At 40.4% G+C, this 14,774-nt stretch overlaps 1 protein-coding gene across 4 annotated transcripts in view; it reads right to left on the reverse strand.

The window, feature by feature from the left end:
* Positions 1 to 1,145: 1,145 nt before the first annotated feature.
* The window catches only part of Fam3c (FAM3 metabolism regulating signaling molecule C), a 44,575-nt gene continuing 30,946 nt past the window's right edge, over positions 1,146 to 14,774 (reverse strand). For all 4 annotated transcript variants that reach the window (XM_055608162.1, XM_055608165.1, XM_055608164.1 and 1 more), the window contains exons 7-10: positions 14,583 to 14,633; positions 12,351 to 12,435; positions 3,693 to 3,819; positions 1,146 to 3,134 (exon numbers count right to left, since the gene is read on the reverse strand). In XM_055608162.1, coding sequence (XP_055464137.1) covers positions 3,045 to 3,134; positions 3,693 to 3,819; positions 12,351 to 12,435; positions 14,583 to 14,633 — 353 coding nt within the window. In that variant the 3' untranslated portion in view covers positions 1,146 to 3,044. The remainder of the gene's footprint in view (positions 3,135 to 3,692; positions 3,820 to 12,350; positions 12,436 to 14,582; positions 14,634 to 14,774) is intronic.

Below are 14,774 nucleotides of genomic sequence, written 5' to 3' on the forward strand. Positions count from 1 at the left end.
GTGGTGTCAGGCTGGGCACCACACATCTCCTCTTACAGTCTCCTGCTTTAAGGTTTGGGGTCCTCTTTTGACTAGCAAGGAAACAGAAGCGAAGTCCATGAAATGTTAGGAGCTTGCAGGTTCACAAGTTAATTTTCCCTGTTAAACTGGAACATCTTTATTATTCTGGCTTCAACTTCCCTCCGTATTCAGTGCACTCCGTTACTGATGCCAAGCTAGATAATGAATGAACTTAGTACCAGAAACAAGTAGTACTTGCCAGCTCAATGAACGGGCAATTTTTCTGACAGTAATCACATATAGGAGAAACAGCACTGTTACGGCTGACCTGTCCCCTTTCACTCCAGCCAGCACGGACCTGCTTCCTCAGCACAATGCTCTCAAGGTATAGTTCCTCTGAGGAGGAAGGCTCCCAAGGGGCCTTCACCAGCCTCAATCCCATCCTTTGATGCTCCATTATTACTACCTGGCAACAGATAACGGACACTTCCTGGCTAGGCCTGCCTGTTTTTCATCCCATCTAACCCTTGATTTGACTGGTGCCAAGAGTTTCAGGAAAGAAGGAGTGCTAAGAGGAGAAAGAAGGGATTTCGGGGGTGGGGGGGATTGACTGACCATTATCTTGTGACAATCAGTAACCAAGTTTATGGTAGAAAATTCATCCTGGTAAGGACAAAACAAGAATCCTTTAAAAGGCTTTTAGAAAAGGGGAAATCCATTTCTGGCTTCTACAGCTCCGCATTCACATGTATTTGAAAAGGTGGCAGTAATTGTTTGAGGCACATCTTTTACCCAATCAACAAGCATTTTCCCACTTTCATATTGACTTGAAAAGATACCAAATGTATTTCCAACTTAAACCACTTTGCTCATTGAACACAGTGCATTTCTCTCTTCTTTTCACTTAAAACGAACTGGGACAGAGGGTTGACAAAACAGAATGAATGATTTTACCTTTAACCAAATTAAAATGAAGGATATAAAGGTTCTCTATATTTTTCTAATTTCACAGATATCCTCTTATTTTTGCCTTCCTTTTGCCTTTTTAGCACCCACCTCCCTCTCATGTCTGTTCTAGGAACGCATCTATGATTGCAGATAGAATTGCACCTGTAGACCCTCACACATCACTTCAGCTACTACACTTTAGTGTTAGAGTTTTGACTTTAATAAAGAAAATTCATTCTCAACATCAAATGAACATTGTTTCACTTCTAAGGCTGATGTGAAAGTAAAGCAGCTGATTATTGCTTCCAGAGTTAAGCTGGTACAACCAACACAAGACAGAATCCAGACAAAAAACGGCAGCTCCATAGCAGTTACATAACCATTCTTAACCATTCTAACATTTTATACAGCTGTAAACCCATCTCTCAAAGGGATGGCCTGTTACCAAGCAACTTACATGTTCAAATACATCCAGAGCATATTACTGTATTTAATGGCAAAGACTTAATTTCTTTTTTGCATGTTAAGATGTACAAAAATTGATTGGAAAGATTTCCTGGGATGTTCTGCAGGCATAGTACTTTGCCAAATTAAAAATCAAAGTGTGAAACCAAGAGTGTTTATGTTCATTATTTAGAAAAATAAAAACAAAAACAAGACCCCACAACATTTATTTTCTATTCCCCAGAACCGTAAAATGGCTACGCTTTCACAGAACCAAGGGAAATGCTTTACATGCCAAACATACATGCTGGATGTGAGTTAGTACAGAAACAGCAGAACTCTTAAAAGTTTACAAAACTTGTCTGAACATAAAAGATGTGTCTCCTTATGAACTACACCCATTTTGTGGAAAGAAACAGTACCACAAGGTCAGTAAGAGTCAAGAAATATCTGAATTGCTTCCAGCTTTTTAACAAAATAGCAAATACTGCTTTTAGATTTTTATACAAACCACCTAAATTTTAGGTTCAAATTTTAAGTGTTGCCTCATCCCATGAGAGGAAGATGAGCACTACACTTGTTTATGCTGCATTTTATATAGTTCCGTACATGAGTATTTGATATATGTCACATACAACAGGTATTTAATGCCCTAAAAAAAAAAAAAAAAACATAATTAGGGCTTTTAAAATATTCCGCTACAATTTCAGGCCATGGTGGCTATTATGAAGTTAGAAGTAAACAACAGAATTTCTTGGTTTACAAATCAAAGCCTTGATAGTAAAGTTCTCCTGTTCTAAAACCACGTGGTCAGTGACAGTGAGCAGGTAGACGCCTTCGTTACTCCTCATGTGCTAAGCCTGCTGTCTTGAATGACTTGATTAGGTTGAGGAGGCGACTTGGCCTTGTTCCCCAGTTCTGTGGGATCCCAGCTCTGGCCTGACTCTAAACAGTTTATACAAAATCAAATAATTCATGATGCTAACACAAAATCTAGAAAAATGAGCCCTGAATGACACCTACATTAATGTTTCTTTTCACTGTATTAAAATTGTTGTGCTTTTCAGAACTCTGATGTAAATTTTCATGTGAAACATTTTATTTCTGGATTTCTTTGGAACAAAAAATGAAGACTATGAAAAAAGCCCAACAGGAATCAGTCTATAAGGTAATATTACACATACAACTAGCCAAAAAAAAAACCAAAAAAACCAAAAAACTCTTTAATTTAAAGGATACTGTCATCACGTTCCAGATATTTATACAGAGACATATATATGAACAAAATCTCCTCCCTAAAAGCCACATTGTTCCATGTTAGGGTTTCACAGCAACCAGGATAAATGTCAGTGTCCTATACAATCTGCCTGGTTACCCAATCAATATGCTTTTAGCATTTAAGTACATTATTGCCATTGTAGTCTAAACATTGTACTTTTAGGGAAATGTGCTTACAAATGGTTCAGTGATTTGCTCCAGATGAGGACTATTTACAAAGGTAGCCTCTTATGTTAGCAATAAATAATCCCGGGATCAACTGAGACGGTCTTGCCCATGCACACCCTGGACGGCCTCATGCTGCTAAAATATGTACACGGAGCGGCTGCTTTCCAGCTCTCGTCAAAGTGCATTCCTCCGCTCTTCGCGTGCCTTCAGTCTTGCTTCTGGGGGATGCACCCTTCCATCTCCACCACCTCAGGCCAGCCTTCGTACTTGTTCGTATCCTTATTGTTCTTTATGTGCTGAGGGGACACAATGGCAGTGCACGGCTTAACGAACGTCTGTGGTCTGTTAACTTGCAGTAGCATAGCCCGCTTGCTCACATTTCAGTAACACACATGTCAACGATGAAGTCCCGTGAATTTGAGACTCAAGGTAATAAGTGAATGAGCCTTGGGGAGAGGGTGCCATGTGGCATACCTTCAAAGACACTACAAATGTTTTTAAAGGACTGTTTGTTTGTCAAAAAGTTTCTGTTCTATTCTATTTGAGGTCTGAGACATCTGCAGACCTGATTCTCGCATCCGTGCATAACTGACATCCTTAAAAACTGAACTTCTTTAAAAGGCCTGAGAGTGAAAATGCATTGTTGTAGAAGAGGGAATAATTTTTTAAAGTTATCTAAGAATTTTTTTAAAGTTATCATTATTTTAATTACTTGCTGAGAACTTACAAAAACCATCTGGAGATATTCAGTATTGGCTTCATCTAATTTTCAAATAATTAGTATGAGTATATTGTATGAGAACATTTCACTAGTTTATTCTTATCTGTTAATTATGAGCATCCCAGACACTAACCTGTTCAAAGGGGCTTTTTGTCTTAATGCCCTTCCCACCGCAGAAGACCCAGTTATCTCGAAAACCAAGACTAGTGATGGAAGTGCTCCCCAGCTCAGCAATGAGCCGCCGTGCCTCCTCAGTGAGTCTGAGAAAGAAGAGAGAACAATCAACATGGGGCATTTCATTTTTAAATATTTACCAAAAGACTCACTGAATACGAAGGTGAAAGCATTTCATATTACATCAAAGAATATAAAAAAATAGATAGAGAAAAATTTTTCTACAATATTCCTACTTGAGTTCTTTAAGTGATGAAAAACAAAGTCAAGAAGTTAGTTAGAAAGCCTGTCAAACATCTGCATTGCCTAACAATCTGTCTTCCCTTCCTTTGTTATTTCAAGAAAGAAGAGGTATAGCCCTGCAAACGGACTCCTACCCAGGCTAGAACCAGGTCTCAAGCAACCAGTCTTCACTGACTTTCCACCAATGCCTCTGTGAATTCCATTTGAGTGGAACAAATGTGAATGCTGTTAGACACTGAAGGAAATGTTTCTTGGCACTATCTTTTATTTAAAACACTTTTTGAGAACAGATATGTAGGTTGTACTTTAGTTATTTGACAAAAATGGGTGCAGGAACCACAAAAGAGCTAAACATTTATCAGGAAGGCAGTGACAGATGTCAGCCTCCAGAGAAGCCCACAACTGAAAGATGCCATTAGAAACATCTGTGTCTATCACCTAATGTCGAGCGAGCCCCTTTCCTGTCTCACAAGGAGCAGAAAGGAAGCAGATGAATCCTAGCTGAAGAGCTGGAAAGAGAAAGCGAAGGGCCAGGTACACAAGTTATTTGACATGAAGTCCTGTGGCATGTAGAGAAACAAACAAACAAAACTGCCACTGCCAACAAACCCAACTTTTAATAGACTATTTCGACAGATCTGCCCTGCTAACACCAAGGCTAAGTGTCCCACCTGCAACAGTAGGACAGTCAGTGAGGAAGGTATAAGCCAGAAGTAGCCTTCAGCTCTCTAATGCCTTAATGAAGCAAACAAACACATGCCCTCACTATCTTAAACTAATCTAAACATTAGGGGGCGCTTTGCATTTAAAAAGGGAGTCGGAGAAATATGAAATGCGTACAGATGTTATCATTCAGCTTTCACAAACTATGCAAATGATCACATCCATAGGGCAGGGGAGCTATTTCAAACACAGCTGGATCAAGTTCATGAGAATCAGTGGGAAAATGAGCAGAAGCCCCTGGGAAGATCAGCTTGTCGTCAGATCTACTTCTGAATGACAGAGTGTGAGCCAGTGAACTAAAAAGGAGTATAACAGCCATGTTAAAAAAGAGCTCATGAAAACTAACAATAAATTAAGTAATTAATGAATGTTTAAAGGGGCCGGAGAAACTGAGTGGTAGATAAAGAGCTTGTGCAGCTCGCAAAAGACTCAACAAGCTCAGTCCCCAGCTCCCACAGTGGGTGAATCACAACAAGCTCCTGTGCAAGGACGCAGAGACAAACACTGAGAGAGACAGAGAGAGAGAGCCCATGCCACCTGAGCATATATGAAGACCTTCCTAAGGATGGTCCACACGCCTCTGTCTCAGCCTCCTGGGAATCAGCTGTCAACACTTAGATGCATTTGCTCTCTTGCAGTGCACCTATTGCCGGAAAGACCGCCTGAGCCCTGTTTCCCAAAAAGCCATGGTTCCTCTACACATGCAACTTAGCTGTACGCTCCATTTTCTCGCCACTTTGAAAAGAATACTTTGCTTCTGTCAACACAAGTAGAGGAGCTGTGATTGCGGACAAAGCATAAAACATATCACAGTGGGGCTGGCTCACAGGGTGCCAACATGGCTGCCTCCTCAGAGGGCCATGGGGCTACAGTCGAGTTCATTCCTCAAAAAATGTAGTTTCCAATCTTGATAAACTGAAATAATGAGTGTTAAATTCACCAACAATAGTAGCATCTGCCCCCAAAATAGCTGGGTTATCCAAATGCAGATATGCTCCCCTATTTAAAAAAGAAATATAGAGTAAAATCTTTCCCATTGAAGAGTTTATATGAGCTAAAAACATATTTCCTGAAGGGGAAGTAAGTCGTCTTTCTGCATTATGACCCACATGGATAAAGCAAGCCAAGTTAGCCAGAGAGCTTGAGACAAAGCAACTCCACGAGCTCTTGCATTTTTCACGGGAATGTTAAAACGTACTTGTGCAGCAAGGAACTAACATAAAAACCCGAGTTCCCCTCAGAAAGGCCTGCCAGCGAGACTAGCATTGTTGGCATCTGGACACTTGGATCTGAGGCGAGCACCTACCCTTCCCAGGGTAGGTACCTGTGGGGCAGAAAATGGTGTCACTTAGACTGAACACCTGTTACGTGGGTGTCTGCAGCTTGGGGACGGGTTATGTGTAGGCTGGTTTCCTGAGCAGCTTCCAGTCAAAATGCTGGGCACTGAGTAATACACTTCCCCACACACCAGCACTTCACATCGGTTGCTCGCCTTCCTTTGGGGCTGGATCATTTGAGCGAGCCTTGTGCAGCCCTACGGGACAGATTCTTGTGGGCCGGAGGAGACACGGGGGAATGGGCGAAGTACCTGCTCCGACAGCAGAGGCACTCAGTTTAAATCCGCAGCACCCTCAGAAAAGGGTGCTGCTGAATGTACCAGTAACTCCAGCACTGGGATGGCAGACAGACTGATCGCAAGAGCTCATCGGCCAGCCAGCCTAGCTCCACTAGTGAACTTTCAGCTCACTAACAAATCCTGTTCGAAGGCAAGGAAAAAAGACATCCAAAATCCTGCTCTGACCCTACACGGAGGCAGACACTTCTGTGCATATACCAATATATGCACATATGCACACACAGATTTTAAGAATTAAAAATAAATACAAGGACTATTGGAAACCCGGCCCTGATTCCCTCCAGCCTTTTCCCCTGGACTCATGCCCTTGCTGGTAACTGCTGTCTACGTTTTCCTGAAACAAATCATGGACACAAGGATCAAACTCTGATGCCTGTGGCTATGTCCAACTATAAAATCACTTCTCAATGACTTCTAATGCTTTCTGGCCTTCCTATGTATAGTCTGGGGGGTTGCTTCAGTGTTCCTTTTTGTTTTATTCTATTTTAAGCAAAGGGTAATTTCATATTTCAGAAGGAAGTTAAAATTGATGCAAAACACTCCGTGTGCTAACAATGAAATATATACAGGTGTCAAAATTTAAAGCCCAGAATAATAAATACAGCCTAAAATTTGGGGATACAAGCTTTTTGTTCTGAACGAGGAACTGAGAGAGTATTGTGTTTTCAGCACTTACTAATGGAATTACTGGCTAAGTTCTTCTAAAATGATGTTGAAAAAGCTAAGGAGATGCTTTGGTGGTTAACAGTTCATGAGGACCAGAGTTTGAGTCTCATCACCTATAAAAAGCCAGTGAGCCTGCACACATCTGTTTCTATGGTACTAGGGAGTGCATGGAGGATACAAGATGGTGCTGAGACTTGCTGATCAATGGCCAAGGTGCAGTGAGAGATCCTGTCTCCAGGGAATATGCAGAGAGCAGAAGAGGACACCTCATGTCCTAGGAGCACACGCAACTATGCAAACCTGTATAACACACTCACACTTAAAAAAATGTTGGGGGTCATCAAGCTTGCTCAAGATGATAAAAGCTCTTGACACCAACATGAAGATCTCAGTTTGGTCCCCAGGATAGACATGGTGGAAGTAAACAACCAACTCCAGCAAGCTGTGCTCTGACCTGGGAAAAGAGGTATATCCAGCAAGGCCTATACCATCCAGCCATGCCTCCTGCCCAAGAGAGCTGATTTTCTGGGATCAATTTTGATTATAACAGGGATTTGGAAAGAAAACAGTCATATTCCTCTAGAGGCTGAAGACTAAGAAACATGACTCAAGGGGCCTTCCAGACCAGAGATGAAAGACAGCACCTCAGAAATTCTTATGAAAATGTAGTTCTTTGAAAAGAAGCAAACATGGGCCCAAGAGATGGCTCAGTAGGCCAAGACACCTGCCAGCAACCTTGGTGACCTGAGTTTGCAGAGAACCAGCTCCTGAAAGTTGTCCTCTAACCTCCACATATGTGGCATACACCCTCCACATACAAACAGATAGGTAGATAGATAGATAGATAGATAGATAGATAGATAGATAGATAGATAGATAGATAGATAGATAGATGTGGAAGCAAGCAAGCAAGCAAGCAAACAAATAATTTTCACCATATAACAGTCTGGTGAGGACTTGGAGAGATGGCTCAGAGGTTAAGAGCACCGGATGCTCTTCCAAAGGTCCTGAGTTAAATTCCCAGCAACCACATGGTGGCTCACAACCATCTATAATCAGATCTGATACCCTCTTCTGATGTGCAGGCATATATGCAAGCAGAGTACCATACACGTAATAAATAAACAAATAAACAAACATAAATATAAAAAACAATCTGGGGAGGCGGCTGGTTTCTACATTAGTGCTGTTGTAGATGGCACTTAAGTGAAAACATGAAAGCTTTTAAAGAATAAACTACATTACTGAAGACAAAGCTATTAGTAATACAGTGTGAAGACCTGCCAGGTCAAAAAAAAAAATTCTGCTACAAAGACAATCTGAGTAACAAAGTGTAATAAAGGCACCCTGATGTTACAAGAAAGAGTAATAGGATACCGTCTGGTCAAGGCAGTCTGCCCAGGGAAGCAAGCATTGTTTGAGCCAGTGAACAGTAACTCTGCAACAGAGTCCAGGTGTGTATTGTAAAGTCAATCCAAGCCCCTGGATCTACATACATCACACAAGCAATTTTTAAAAGAAACCATTGGTATAATCTAACCAATTGTTTTAGAAATGAAAAATGGAGATGCTAAACCATGAAAAGTTTTAACACTCCAGGATTTTATTTTTGTAAATATTGTATCTTATTTTTAAATAACTTTTGTTATTCTTTTAACTTTTTGTTGGTGATGGGGTGATGGTGGTGGCGGTGGAGGCCTGGCAGTGGAGGCAGCATATGTGTGTGTGTGTGTGTGTGTGTGTGTGTGTGTGTGTGTGTTTGTGTGTATGTGTGTGTTCCTAAATAAATACAACATGCTCTGTCCATATGCTTGCCTGGCTCAGGTATTATTGCAGAAGAAAAGGCAAAAAGATTATAAGAGCCAGAGGAACAGAAAGTTTCCTGTGAGATTTTTTTTTTTTTTCTATAGTAATGTCAGTAGCTGCAGGCATGAAATCTCACCAAACATGTGTAAACATGACCTGAACAAGGAAGGAAAGCAGCAACCATGCCAACGTGGCTGGGAGGCTGCAACCACAGAGAAACAACGACAGACAACTAAAAAATGCCAAGAAATAGTTTTCCCCAGGGAAGGGTACACCAATTGACTGTCTAGGGCAGAGGAGGTGCTGGCTCAGTGGTGAAGGTGCTTGCTGGCGAACAAGAAGGCATGGGTTTGAGTCTAGAATCACACCTAAAAGCCAGGAGTGACACTGAGCGCCTATAACCCTGGCTCCCATAAAACAAACTCCAATTCCTAACAAAAATCTAGACTGGAAAACAACCAACAGCCACTAACCCTAACAAGGAAGGGGAGTGGTGCTAGGGGTGTAGCCGAAAGGGCACGGCAGTGAGGCAGGCCAAGTGAAACGACATCTCTGAAACTTAAGCTGCATGGCAGCAGATCAGGGTACGATAAATTAGTTTCCTCTATGAATTTTAAGTTAGCATCTGATAACCTTGAAAATAGCTGTTGTGAATAAAATAGCTGTGCGGCAAACGGATGGCACGCCTTGGGGCGGGAGGCGGGGGGACACTGGCAGCTGTTTGCAAAGCCATCCCTGCAATGGATTAACAGGAGAATTCCACGAGGGACCAGGTCTCTAGCATGGTGGCACACTGCCCTTGGTAAACATTTTTATCAAGGGCTTAAATTTAGACACATGAATGACTCTGGAGCAAGTACAAAGCCTGGATCATGGAACCCTCCTAGGACACACGTCAGACTCAAGACCAAGCAGGCCCAATCAGTACAATCAAATCTAGCAGGAATAAATGAATATAAAGTTCTTCATTTACATTAAACAAAAGCAAGCTCTGAATGGTGGAAAACCTGCCATCAAAGGGAAAGATCTGACAACTTAACAATCTAACTTGACCAAAAATTCATGAGCCAAAATGTGATTTGATTGCTTAGAGAAAACTAATATAATTCCAGTCTGCATGAATATTCAAAGAAATGTAATCTCTGAAATGTGGCAAGTTAGCATCTCCATTGTAGCCAGTTCTGGCCAGACCACATCTGGAACACTGTGCTTAATTTGAGACACTGACTTTAAGAGAGACAATAATGAACTAAAGAATGTCCAAGAAACACAGCCAGGAAGGGAAGTGAATGTGAAATCCAATATGATAAAAGGTTAAAAAAGCTATGTGTACTAAGCCTGGAAGACTAAAAGGAAAATGTCAATTAGTTTCAAATACTGTGGTATCCAGTGACGAGGGAACACTTTTATTGTTCTGCTTTTTGATTTACTCCAAATAAGGACCATGGTACAGAATTTAGAGCCCATCCTGAGAAGACAGCATCTTTTCAGTCTCCTCTCCTTCTTATGGAGCAAGAGCTGGCCTCCAGCAGCAGGGAAGCCCAAGGGCTGAGACTCCAGGGACTTGCCCAGGCTGACTGGCTGCTTCAGGCAGCCCTCGGAGCACCCACAATGCAACCTTTTCAAGACTACATCAGCACCTCAACCAGAGTTCTGATTCCCATCGGGCTCAGTAATAAGGCGTGAAAAAAGAAAGGCCATGTGTGTCTTGACAAAAAAAGCTTTTATGTTAAAAGCTGATGTTATACACATAATACTCTATACTGTAGACAAACGAATGCACAAGTCACTTTTTTTAAATGAAGAAAGAGCTTAGTTAATTAGATTCTGCATAGCATTTAGCTATGCAAAAACAGCTAAATCTGCCAGTCACATTAAGCTTCAATTTATAGATTTCACATTACCATTAGTTGCAGTGAAAATGTACAGTGTCAGCGTTGTTCGGAAAATGCTTTAAAAGATAACAATATCATAGAGGAATAAAGCATATACATTTTTATAAAACAGTCATAAAGCAGCTTTCTGTCTTTAGGGATAGAAAGAAAGAGTTTGATGCAAGAGAACTAGAGACAAATTCAAGCCATCTTAGAACCTGACATAACACAGACACTGTAAGTCTTGAAATTAAATTTGGATTTTTAAAATACAAAAAAAGAGCAAAATCAATGCAAGAGAGAATCTACTAATTACCTAATTTGGAGATGGAAAAATACTTCTTGAGTTTAAGAGTCGGAGAAACTGAAAGGGAAAATCTACAGGCTCAAGTATGTAAATGCTACTCTTCTCTTTTAAAAGTCAAAGGCACCTTAAGTTGAGAAAAACAAACTGTCTGCAGAAACTGTAATTTTAATAAGAGAACTGGTTAATACCTTAATATATAAAGGTGTCTTATAAATCAATATGGATCAACTTGAATGGTCGAAGGAAAATTTATAAAAAAATAAACGAAAAAGAGAAAAAATCCACTTAGCATGCACACACAAAGGTCTAATCTAACAAACGATAAAATAAGCCATTAAAAATTTCCAGGATTGGAAACTCTAAAACATGTACACATGGTTTAACTCAATAATCTCACTTAAAATTTGTATTGTAAGGAAATAGACAGGTAGTTTTGACGTTTTAAGATTACAAAATCGTAACATACATTTTTAAACAATGAGATATAATCAGCCATACTGTAAGGAATATTTAATACAGGAAGCTACACACCAAGTGAAGAAACTATGTGCATTAAGTCAGCTGAAATGGAAAGAAACGACAATATTTCTGCACGCTTTTCCTGCACGGTGGGCTGACCTAACTTGCTTTCCTCTTTGTGCTTTCCCATGGTTTCCAAATTTCCCAACATACACAACACAAGAAGGCAAGCTAGACAACCACTATCTGTTGGAGTTTATGAAGAGTTTGTAAGAGTCAGGACTGGAGAGATGGCTCGTCGGGTAAGAGTGCTCCTGTTTTTGCTAGATTCACAGCACCCATGTGAGCGGCTCACAACCACCTGTAACTCCAGCCCAAGGGACAATCTAATACTTCTGGGCTGCATAGGCATCAACCCACACACCACACACACACACACACACCTCACATATGTGTCCTTGACCATTAATTCCACTTTCAGAAATTCACCCTAAGGTTATAAACAAAGGTATAAAAATGAAAAAAATCTGTGTAAAGGAAAGTTAAATGAAAAACTTGGCAGTTAAAGAGGAACGTTTTAACAAATGTTATGACCACAGGACAAACTGCTATGAGCCATGAAGATGCTACTTAAGAACGTTAATCCAAAAGAATAATGTTAGAAAAAAACAGTTTAATACTGTTATAACATAAAAGAAAAGTACAAAATACTTATGTACAATGTGATCCAAATTTCCTCATAATATACAAATGATGGACATGTAAAGATAGAAAGAAAAAAAGACTTTTTAAAAGGTGATGGTACTTATCTACTTAATAGACTTTGTTTTTCAGTGAAAATGTGTTGCTTTTTAAGGATAAATTATAGCTCCGAAAGTTGTGTTAGGCTTTAATTTTACATACTTGGTTGCTCCGTCATCGTACGTTGCCATTAATACTACTGTCCCATCTTGTATGGTCTTCAGAAATTCAATGAATGGGGCCACATCTGAAGAAGAATTGGAAGTGTTCTCTGTAAATAATGGAATTACTATACAATAATCTCTAAAATTAGTATTATACGAAGTTTGCCTAAAATACTTGTTTCTCATGAAAAATAATGTGTAGTTAAGATGGACAAACCTTAGAAAAAGCTTAAAAACTCAAGTTTCTCAAATCCACTTAGGGAATTATTAAAAAAAATAATCCACTAAACAAGACTACCAAATTTATTTCTCAATATGATCCCTCCATTTCCTAATTTATTTCTCAGCTCTGAATTATCCTGTGTCTTTCATACTCATATTATCTGGGCAAATAAAAATCCATAGCAAATTCTTGTAAGAGTATCACTTGTAAAGCAAGGACCTCAGTGATCTCTCAGAAATAGGTAAGTAGGTCTACAACCATAGGAAGCCTGATTCTGAGGTCCATGTAGAGCTTTGGGGAGCAGCGGGAGTCACAGCCTTGAATGTTAATATGGGTGCTTTTATCCGACCCCTCTATAAAACAAATTTTTCTGTAAAGAGGCAAATCCAAATAGAGTTTCTAGGTCCATCATTTTGTGACAAACTGGGGAAGGTAACTAAAAGTCAAACGAGTTATGGCCAACATTGGTCCTCTTATGCATCGAGTGCCCAGGAACGTCACAGTAATCCAGCTCACTGACTGCAAGCTGGTGTTGCCAGAAGGCTGGTTAGGTGCTAAAGCATTTTCCATTGTGAGCTCTTTGCAAGGTTAGTTTTTGTTATAGACCACAAGTCTAAAACTACTCCAAAACTATATTACTTCAAGCCTTCTCATTTTTTTTTTAACATCGAGGATTCCAAAGATGTTTCTCTAACTGATTATATTTTACACAAAGAGCATTTTCAATGCAGAAACATAAATGCCAACAAGTCATTAACGTTGATATGAAAAGATGACACTGAACTGCTATTATTTCTCAACCAGGAAGAGTCTTTGGCAGCAGTTCAGCTCTGAGAATGGGCAATGAGAGCAATAGCAGAGCTCTGTTTACATGCCTGATTTCAACGGCTTCACGGTAGAGTCTCCATGTTATAAATTATACCAAGAGCAATTATGCCCTCAGAATTTAAAATTGATGGGAACAGTGTAATTTAATATAGCTCTGACAGCTATGAAACATTCTCTAAACCTTAAATAAATAACACACAGCATCTTATTAAAAGCTGAAGAAATATTAGACATATTAGCTCATCTTGAAAGCGAACATAAATGATTGGAATCCTGAAAGCTACTGGCTTATAGGACATATGTAAACAGGCCAGGGAACCTGAATATAAGCCAGGGGCTGGCCTGCCTTCCTTAAAGATGAAATCCTGGTGGCTGCAAAGATGGCGGAGAGGTGAGGAGAGCTTACTGCTCTTCCAGAGGACTTGAATTCGGTTCCCAGTACCCATATCAGGCAGCTCTAGAAGTCCAGTGCCTCGGGCCTCCTCAGGCACCTGCAGCCATGTGTACATACCAACATGCAGACATACGCCTACACATCATCAAAAACAATCTTAAAAAAAAAGAAACCCTCGTCTTTGGGGTACCCTTTGGGGAGACAGTGCTTGCTCTGCATGATGGCCACCTCTTCCTGTCCCTAGGACTCCCAAACATGGAAAGAAAAAGAAAAATCTGTGGCTTGTTCTCAGTCCAAGAAATTACAAAGAAAAGTCTAAACCTCTTTCAAATGTTTGCTGCTGTAACAGCACAGTCTAAAGGTGGAAATAGGATGAATTAGTGGAATTAACGCTTTTTTTTTTTTTGACTGAGTTTACATCAGATACTAAAGGCTCCCACTTCTGTTTAATTTTTGAGATTCAAAAACCGTACAAAGGCCTATTAAAAAACTGTGAGAATTGGTTATCCTGTTCTTTTTATGACTCTAATTTTCATGCAGAAATCTAGACAAGCTCGGGCCTGTGGGTCAGTTGTCCTGTCAATCATGGGGCACTGACAGCCCTCAAATCTAACTGGACTCTCAATCACACACAGCTTCCCTACCACAACCAAAGCACGTGCACCGTCACATGGTGAGACCACCGGGAGGGAGACAAAGCGGAAATGTGACCAGTGGCACAGTTGTCTCGCGGATGGGCTCAGTGTTTCGGCAGCACATACCGACACAATACAAGTCACACATACCTCCTCCCCACATGTCAAAATATTTGGTGTCCAACACCTCCCCCGTTTTTCCTGAAAGAGACAGAGTACATGTTAAGTCACACGACTGAAATATGAGGGTAGAAAGAACGGTCTTACCCAATGAATGACGTGAGCTCATTAACAGAGGGAACTGCTCAGAGAACTCACAATCTGAATCACACACATAAATGT

Source organism: Psammomys obesus, unplaced genomic scaffold, assembly GCF_907164565.1.
Source record: "Psammomys obesus unplaced genomic scaffold, mPsaObe1.curated_primary_1811, whole genome shotgun sequence".
Lineage (NCBI taxonomy): Eukaryota > Metazoa > Chordata > Mammalia > Rodentia > Muridae > Psammomys > Psammomys obesus.